General features: G+C 41.2%; 1 protein-coding gene across 1 annotated transcript in view; it reads left to right on the top strand.

Moving 5' to 3' along the window:
- The window catches only part of LOC143281446 (steryl-sulfatase-like), a 10,337-nt gene that overhangs the window by 150 nt on the left and 187 nt on the right, over nt 1-10,000 (top strand). Inside the window, exons 1-7 of the mRNA XM_076586658.1 lie at nt 1-43; nt 1,393-1,875; nt 2,913-3,035; nt 6,630-7,002; nt 7,686-8,050; nt 8,991-9,278; nt 9,856-10,000. The exon at nt 1-43 is cut by the window's left edge and continues 150 nt beyond it; the exon at nt 9,856-10,000 is cut by the window's right edge and continues 187 nt beyond it. Of these exons, the coding sequence (XP_076442773.1) occupies nt 1,584-1,875; nt 2,913-3,035; nt 6,630-7,002; nt 7,686-8,050; nt 8,991-9,278; nt 9,856-10,000 (1,586 nt within the window). The 5' untranslated portion in view covers nt 1-43; nt 1,393-1,583. The remainder of the gene's footprint in view (nt 44-1,392; nt 1,876-2,912; nt 3,036-6,629; nt 7,003-7,685; nt 8,051-8,990; nt 9,279-9,855) is intronic.

Below are 10,000 nucleotides of genomic sequence, written 5' to 3'. Positions count from 1 at the left end.
GAACTTGCTCACAACTTGAAACGGCTGCTACCGACGACAGAATGTGAGTCTGTTGTGCGCACTTGAAAAGCAGTTTCATTCAATTGTTCCTGGAAATATATGTTAGGGAAAAAGGGAGTTGAAGTTCAGTGTTCGTCAAACTGTAGCCAACTTCTTGCATGCCTGGCTATTGGTTTGTCACTACATTGTCTCAAGAGCTGATTTGTATCACGCATGCCGGAAACCGTCACTGCTATCCCTGCAAGCGCCTCAGCTGTCGGTGATCACACGAGTCTGATGATTCGGTTCACTGATCGGAGTCCCTCTGAATGTCATACTGTGCCACACACACACACACACACACACGTTCTCTCTCTCAGACTCTGTCTCTCGCGCGCCGTGTATTTGTGTACATTTATATCTGTCTGTAATATGTCATGTCTGTTTGACGCACACAACACTAAACTGATCAATTTGAGTGTGTGAGGGATGGGGGATGGTGGGGTGAAGGGACCGGGTGGAGGAGAGGAGTGGCGCTGTGCATGTCAGTGTGTGTGTGTGTGTGTGTGTGTGTGTCACAGACTTATTGTTTCGAAGTCCGTCGTGTTTGCGAAGAGAGCGTTGTCGAGTGTGAGGCAACATACTTGGGCCGCGCACACGTGCTTCAGTTTGTGTCAATGTCGGAAGTGTGTGTGTGTGGCCTGGGGGGCGGGGGGGGGGTGGGGGGTTAAAGTGGAACGAACACACACATAAAGAGAGAGAGATTTTGTTTCAGTTTCTCAGGGAGGTGTCACTGCCACGTTCGAACAACTCCACTAATGCGCTACACTGAGATGCAGTATTACCCAACGCGTTTGTCAGGCCTTGAGTGCATGCTCGCGCGCGCGCACACACACACACACACACACACACACACACACACAAATATATATATATATACTGATTATATATATACACATATGTGTGTGTGTGCGTGTGTGACTCTGTGTCAATCCGTATGTGTGTGTGTGTGTGGTGTGTGTGTGTGTGGGGGGGGGGGGGGGGAGCCTATCAGAGTGGATTTCGTTTACAGAATTTTGCATGAGGACAGCACTTTAGTTGCCATGGGTTCTTTCAGTCCCGGCGTCAAGTGCGTAGGCCTACTGCACACAGGACCTCGGTTTCCGAGTCGCCTAATCTCGGAATGACTTGACGCAAAAGGTGCTGGCGTGTGTGTGATTGTGGTGAGTGTGTATGGACTGATGTATTATGTATGTATGTACGTACGTATGTATGTATGCATGTTTGCGTGCGCCTGTTAAGATAATGTCAAACCATAACAAATAACGAAACGGCGCAACATAGGCAACCGCGAGCAAACACTGAGCAACAAATGCATGAGCCACTCTTTGTTTTCCTTTTTCTTTCCTCCAGAAACAGACGGAGACGTCCGCAGCATTCTTCGGAAGAGAGGCTCGCGGAAAACTTTTGCAAAATCTTGAGTCATCAAACTGAACGACCACAGCAACAGCAAGGCCATCAACTGACCAAGACAAGACCAGACAACTGAGGACGTGTTTATTTCAGGAAACCCTGTGAGGGTGCGTGAACCTACGCCAGTCACGATGGGTCAGGAACAGGATCAAACAGTGTACAAATTACTCACCGTAATCTACATTATAATACTGAACGTCAGAGGTTCCACATGCAAGACCCCTGACCCCAACTTTGTCCTGATCGTGGCCGATGACCTTGGCTACGGTGACCTTGGATGCTTTGGCAACACTACCATCCGGACCCCTCACCTTGACAGACTGGCTGCTGAGGGGGTGAAGCTGACTCACAACGTGGCTGCCGCTTCCATGTGCACCCCCAGTAGAGCGGCGTTTTTGACTGGCAGATATCCAATCAGATCTGGTCAGTAGTCATTTTGAGTATCTCTTTTGTCTCGCCCTCAGAATCTCAAAACAGATAATTACTTTATGTGTAGCTTTCACATACGGACATATATGTACATGTACGAACTACACGCACTGGTGCATCCGCGCGCTAAAGCACACTCGTACATATATGTGCCCGCGCGCCGGGTGCTCACAGACACGTTTCAAGCACGTTAGCTTACTAAAGTACCACAGATACCCCAACCTCACCTCTTACAAGCATCTTATATATTCCCGTATCCTGATGTCAATCTGTATGAATAATCATTTTAATAAATGGTATTAATGATGCGTTTTACTTCCTCGGCACAGGAGACCAGAGACAGCTGACAATCAAATCAAAAAAGGGGAAAACGTAACAAAATGGACAACACGTAAATAAACCAAGGCAACACACACACACACACACACACACACACACACACACACACACACACACACACACACGCACACACACAGAGATGTGTTTTCAGGCCAGATTTGGATTGAGGTTTTGCTGAGTAGAGATGTTTACTGATTTAAAAACAAAAAGAAAACAAAAAGAGGAATTTCTCTAATACCAAGAGATAAGAGATAAGCTGGTTTACAGGGAACAAAAGATAGCAAAGAACAACCTGATCGGAGTACATGACAGAGACAAAGGTACGCATGTCTCTATATGATTAGCCTAATTATAAATTATAATACCGACATGTGTGTTCACGCATAATCGATTCAGTGCAAGTGCGCTGGCACAGAAGACACATTGCTGCTGTCATTGAAAATAAATGAAGATGGTCATATGTAACATTCGGAATAAAACTCGAGAGAAAGTGAAAGAAAGAAAAACAAGAACGTAAATAGACTGCTTACTTCTGAGATTGAGACGATCTGCCAGAGGCAGTTGGGCTGAGGTTGAAGGCTAGATGCTGAGAGTTTGTTGTTGTTTTTTAAAATTTTGATAAGGTGGTTAAGACATTAGGTTGCAAATCTTCTTTGTTACACATCACTGAGGAGCGACTGTTTTATTTCCAGGCATGGTGGCCCCACATTTTATGAGAGCCTACCCATTGACAGCAGCAGCAGGTGGACTTCCAACCAGTGAAATCACGATTGCAGAGGTTACCAAGAAAGCTGGGTACCGCACTGCCTATCTGGGTATGTTGTCACCCCCCCCCCCCACTCCCCCCCGCCCCCCCCCCCCCCCCCCCCCCCCCACACACACAGTCATTAACCTTTTACGTAACTTTCACTTTACAATATTTCTATGCAATCATTTAATTGTTATTTTGTGTATTAAATTGGTTTGTTTCGTTTTTGACTCACTTGTGTAAACAAAGTGAGTCTATGTTTTAACCCAGTGTTCGGTTGTGTGTGTGTGTGTGTGTGTGTGTGTGTGTGTGTGTCCGTGGTGAACTTTAACATTGCCATTTTCTCTGCAAATACTTTGTCAGTTGACACCAAATTTGGCATAGATATAGGAAAAATTCAGTTCTTTCCAGTCATTTTGCTTAAAACAAAATTGCACTTCTGGGATGGGCACAAAAAAAAAAGAAGTCAAATTATATGCAAACTGAATTTACTGTTATATTTATATTTTTGTATTCTCTAAACTTGGCACTTTGATCTGATATTCTGACACAACAACAAGAGCAGTCATTTTTATCATTTTTTGTTCAAACAGGAACTTCTTTTACTAAGCATGGAATTTTTATTTATTTTGCAAACATTTGGTGCAGATAGTAGAAAAGGGAAATTGATCTGTAATTAATGCTAGGGGGCTTAATTTGCTTTAAACTGATCTTTCTCATCTTAAACATCACATTTTGAAATTATACTCAATACATAAAAAGCTTGTGTGTTTTACTCTCAGTGTATACAGGGCTTTCACTATGTTCATTCGCAGAAGTGGTCTTTTTCAGAAAATACTAAAATCAATACCACGGGTGGACTTTATAGTTTCGCTTGTCAGTTTAACGACTTCTCTTTTACGAAGTCCTTTAAGTAATTTCCTGTAACTGTATTTAGAGGGTTTTTGTTTGTTTGTTTGTTTGTTTTGTTTTTCTTCCAAATTTCACCCACATTTTTACCCTCATTTGCCCAGTTTCCCCCAACCCTCCAGTCATCCACATCTCCCACCCCTTCTAACCGATAATACTCAAATGTATTCATAAATATTTTAACAAAATGTCTTCAGTCACAGATATGTGTGACGGGACATTACTAAAATTCCTCCTCCTCCTTTATAGATATATTGGCTGAGCCCTGAAGGTCATGGGCAAAAATCAATTGCGAACACATATTTATACATATTCAAAGCGCGTGCTCATATTTTTTCACGAACGCAAACGACGCCATTTTGTTTCAAGTTGTTGACCTGTCCGTTCAATCCTATATTCAATCGACAATACACGATACCATGTGATGGAAAGTTGGAGAAGGAGAACGTTAAATATTTATTCAGAGAAAGATTTGTGAACGCCTCATCACTTACTGGATTATGCCCCAAACTGCCATAAAAATATCCATAGAATCAGTCGGAATTCACAGTTAGAAATAATAAACCATGAGAGTTAATACCCTTGAATTGATGAAACGTAAAAACTTCCAGTCTTGACTTTTCTCAAAATGAAGTCCTTTTCACTTCATACGACGTTCAGAAGTACTTTTACTTGGCTCTACATGTTATTAGTTTAACAAAATACTAAATTTTCATATCAATTTTAAAATTATAAAACTAGAATGAACATAAAAGAGAAATTGAATCGACCGTGTCAACCAGGTGTAACTAAACTTGGATATCTATCTAGATCCAGAGAAAACGGCTAAATGTTGCAGTGTGATTGCAGCGATAGCCACGTCTCCTTTACCGCGGACTTAAAAAGAATTTTTAATTGCCCTGAAAGATTTTTTGAATGCCCAAGATACACCAGAATAATATGATTTTTTTAAACAACAGTCTCACTGCGAATGCCGCAATCGATCTTATCGGCCTTTAAAAAAGCATCTTTAAGTGTTACATTTTTGAATGTCAGTTAAGGAGCCACGATAGTGTAATGGGTAAGACAGTTGCTTTTCACCCGAACACGCGGGGTTCGAATCTGCCGTGAGAACTTTTTTTTTTCTTTTTTCTTTTTCTTTTAACCCGAAGCTTTATAATAACAAATACAGAACACATTTTAACGATTAGGTTTTTTTTTAGTTTTTTCTTTTTAAGTGTATCACAAGTGAGTCTTGAAGGCCTTGCCTCTCTTGTTTGTTTTCGTTCTACACATACAAAGGGTAGGCTCTCGAGGCCTGATCAGATAATAGAATAGAACAGAATAGAAAGGAGCCACGATAGTGTAATGGGTAAGACAGTGAACACGCGGAGTTCGAATCTGCCGCTAGGACTTTTTTTCTTTTTCTTTTAACCCGAAGCTTTATAAAAACAAATACAGAACACATCTTAACGATTAGATTTTTTTTTGATTTTTTTTTTTTTAAAGTGTATCACAAGTGAGTCTTGAAGGCATTGCCTCTCTTGTTTGTTTTGTTTTCCCAACAGCAGAAGTGATGTAGCGTATATAGATTAGTCCGCACACTTTGACCCCCATTGGAACTCAAATTGAAGCTGTATCACAGGGTGACGGTCCATAAACAAATTTGCATTACTGTAATGTAAATACTCATTCGATTAATGTTCTGTGACGCATGCCACCTTGCTTTAGTTTTATGTCAGAACTGAACAGCAGTCTCTGTAAAACATACCTGAAATGTCCGCCCTCAAGTTTGCCTGCAGTTATCACATGTTTGGGTTATAACTGTCAGCATAATTATTGTCTGCAGCCACCCAGTCGTGCATAGTTAAGTTTGCACTTCTTGTGTGGTCAGTTGTCTGATGGAAAGTTGTCAGTTGTCCATTCTCCAGAAGCGTCCATTCTCTTTTATAGATATTTGCTTTGACAGGCAGTATCAGCATCAGTATCAGTATCAGTAGCTCAAGGAGGCGTCACTGCGTTCGGACAAATCCATATACGCTACACCTCATCTGCCAAGCAGATGCCTGAACAGCAGCGTAACCCAAAGCGCTTTGTCAGGCCTTGAGAAAGAAAAAAAAAAGAAAAAAGAAAAGAAAAAGTAAATGAATATCTAAATTAAAATAATATTAAAAATAAACAAATAAATGAATAATTTTTCTTAAGAAAAAAAAGATGATAATGATATCATTGTCATGGACAGGCAGATACATACTACATGGAGACATCAGTTTAAGGAAGGTGGGTGGTAGTATAATGTGTGAGTGTGAATTTGTGTGCAAGTTAGCATGTGTAGATAAATATCAGTTTCCACTATTGGAAGAAACTTTACAACACAAGAGCAAAACAATTGGAAAGGTTGATGAAAGACAGCTTTTCCACAACTACCATATGATTTAATGTTCTATATGACTCAAGAAGCAAACATTTTTGTTTTGCAGAAATAAGGAAAGAGGTTAATCTGATCTTTAAAAAAAAAAAAAGTACTTTCGTTGAGGTAATCCTGCGACTTTCATTTTGGAAATCTTAATTTGCTTAGAATCTAAATTCATGCATAGTCGTTATATCATTAGAAAAAAATATAACAACAGCAAATGATTACCTTGCGATTTTGTCATACACCACTTATTCAAGAAGAGCAAATGGTTATTGCTTTAGTGCCAGTATTTTTTAGTACGTGCAGGTGGGTTTGCGGGATGATTTTCTGCTTTATTTAATGAATTGTCTTTTTCAGGTAAATGGCATCAAGGGTGGAGCGTGGATCGGTCAAATCCCCACCACCCCCACCCTTTGAACCAAGGCTTCGACTACTTCTATGGCGTCCCTCTCTCCAACATACCAGATTTTGGTGAATCGGGTGGACGAATATTGGTTTCGAATCTACCCCACTTGCCATTCCAGATTCTCCTTACCTTCATGCTTGTGCTGGTCAGCACAATTTGCTTGATTCGGGTGCGCTATTTGCCCATGTATTTGGGTGTGCTGCTTATATTTTTGACTGGCCTGGTCTGCGGATATCTCGTTTTCCCTCATGTACAACATGAAGCTGTTGAATTCCTTCATGTTCAGGTACTTATAGATAAGCTGTTGAATTCCTTCATGTTCAGGTACTTATAGATTAAATGAAAATATAGTTTACTTTATTATAATTCACATTTCCTTTTTAAGGAGAGTTTCTGTTATGGGCTGGCTGTGAATTTTAATGGCAATGTGACGTATTCTTTTGTTTACATATAAATGGCATATCTGCATTCTATTTAAGTAAAACTGGAATGAAAATCATAAACTTAAAGGCAACATTACGTAGGCCTTTCTCTATGTATTGGTAATTTGCATCACTACATTTGCTGTAAGAGAGTATTGGTAAGTGACTAATATTACTTTCAGAGCGTATATCCATTGCAAACAATACATAGTAAAACTAGGTTAAACAGACAAACAAACAAACATACATTATTCAACAGCTTGATCACAACAAGGCATTTATTTATGCCTTTGATTTTACCTTCCATCTCATGTGCATTTTGTTGTTGTTTTTTGTCAGCAAGGATAAGATAACACGGCATAAGGTGACGTTTTCAAGAATGATAGTATTATGACAGTATCAGGGGATACCTTTTGGTTCCTAGTCTTGTGTCTTCATTGGTACCAATCTCAGTGTTCTTCTTCTTAGCGCACAATCAACTATATACACACGAAAACTGAAATATGCATCTGAAATCAACAGGATAGTCAGTAATAAAAACACCGCAGCTTTCGCTGACCCAGTGCCTTGTGTTTTATTATTCAGAAACTACGACATCGTGGAGCAACCAATTCACCTCCCCAGTGTGACCCGGAAACTGGTGAAAGAGAGTGAAGAGTTCCTGCAGGCTCGTCACACAGACCATGCCCCTTTTCTCCTGTTGGTCTCCTGGTTGCACGTGCACACGGCCCTAGCCACTGCCCCAGAGTTCAGAGGTCAGTCAGCGCACGGACCGTACGGAGATGCTGTGGAGGAGATGGACTGGGGAGTGGGTCAGCTGATGGAGATGTTGGAGCGGTTGGGGATGGCGGACAACACGCTGGTCTACTTCGCGTCGGACCACGGGGGAGCGCAAATGGCGAAAGACTTCATGGGCAGAGTGGTTGGAGGCTTCAACGGTCCTTTCAGTGGTAAGGCGACACTATTATGCACATGTTTGTAACACACACACATACACACACATGAATATATATATATATATATATATATATATATATATATATACATATATATATATACATACATATATGTGTGTGTAAACAACTTATCCCTTGAGGAAGGAACGTGATCGTTCCGAAAATTTGGAATATTTGACAGATTGATGTGTTTGTTTTTCTTTTTTCTCTTTATATATATGTCCTTTGAGACTATACACCAAGATCTGTGACTATTTCTCGTGAACCTGAAGAGGGGTAAGGAGTTGGGAGACTGTATGAGGCTGCAGGAGCAGTTGAAGAGGAGGTTGGAGGTAAACATAAATTATGAAATACATGAGAGATGTCCTGGCTGCAAAACAAATGCAGAAACAAGATTATAATTTCTCTCCTTTCTGTGAAGGTAGGCGTACATGTGTTGACTGTGTTTTGACGTTTGCACTAACACGTTCAATAAATTCGTTTCATACGTCCTTTCAGATTATCCGCTGATGTGTGAGCAAGTCAGTGTGTATGTATATATATATATATATATATATATATATATGTGTGTGTGTGTGTGTGTGTGTGTGTGTGACAGAGAGACAGAGAGAGACAGAGAGATTGGGGGCGGTAGTACAACGATAGTTACAACAAAAACAGCATTAGCAACAGTAATATTTCAGAGACAGGTGGCAACAGACACGATCAGCTGCATTCAGTACTCTGAGAGACTGACTACATAAACCAAAAGTAGGATGTCATCGCCTTACCAGTGCGCTGGTTTTGTACAAAGGTAAAAAAATCTGTTCCTTTAAAAAGATTATATGATATACAGCAGATGTTGTGCAGCGTATATGATCAGCCGTCACGCTTGTACACCAATTTGAAGCTGAAATTGAAATGGAGAGACTGAAGGAGTACATTGTGTGAGCAGGTGGCAAAGGAGACGGGTCAACGGAAGGGTCATTCCGAGTTCCTGGTATTGTCCGGTGGCCCGGCCACGTGCCTGCAGGGGTGGTTGTGAGGGAACCGGTCAGCTTGATGGACGTCTTGCCCACTGTGGCGGAGCTGCTCAACGTCAGTGACGTCACTTCCGGTCACGTGATGGACGGGGTCTCCATGGTACCGCTGCTGAGAGGGGAGGAGAGGGTGTCGCCTCACGAGTTCCTGTTCCACTACTGTGGGGACAGCGTGCATGCTGTCACGTATCGCCCTCGCTCAGGTAGGTTGTTCACTGGCCATCAGTCAGCTGCTAACTTATTTGTTTGTTTGGCGTGAGATTGGAGTCTTGTTTTTCCCCTCCAGTTCTGGTTGGACTCTGTCTCTCTCACTCGCTCTCTCTTTTTCTCCCTCTGTATGTGTGTGTGCTGTTCTTATTGCAAGATATTGTACAATAGAAGGAAAACATTCAAGTTTTTTTTTTTCATATATTTTCACATATGAACATTTGTTGGTTTGTGGTATGTTGTCTGATCATTATCCGTGAGAATTCGAGGAGAAATGGCCATTTATACAGAGTTTTTTGTGTTTTGTAAAGAAAAAAAAAAGATCTGATCACTGTTAAATTTGGTAATGATATTGTTTGAGTGTGTAGCAAGATTCATTTAATGCAAAAATGTGAACAAAAAATATTACACAAAATAGGGGGGTATGCACAGACTCAGAAGTTGATCTTTCGAGCATAACAATCGGTCCAGTTGATTATTAACTGCAACGATTAGGTTATTCATTACGCCTATAAATAGTTTGGAATAGTCTTCAGGCAGATCTGTTCTGATATGATGTTTGGGTTACCTCAGGCACAAAGATGTGGAAGCTGATGTTCCGAGAACCAGACCCCAACACCAAAATATTGGTTTACCTGTGCAACGAGGCCATCCACCTGGACCCTCCCACACTGTACGACCTGAGCGCTGACCCCACCGCCAGCTCCCCAGTCCCTGC

The sequence above is a fragment of the Babylonia areolata genome, chromosome 4 (assembly GCF_041734735.1).
Source record: "Babylonia areolata isolate BAREFJ2019XMU chromosome 4, ASM4173473v1, whole genome shotgun sequence".
Taxonomy (NCBI): domain Eukaryota; kingdom Metazoa; phylum Mollusca; class Gastropoda; order Neogastropoda; family Buccinidae; genus Babylonia; species Babylonia areolata.
The sequence above is the reverse complement of the archived record's forward strand: the minus strand, read 5'-3'. Positions and strand labels throughout refer to the sequence as shown.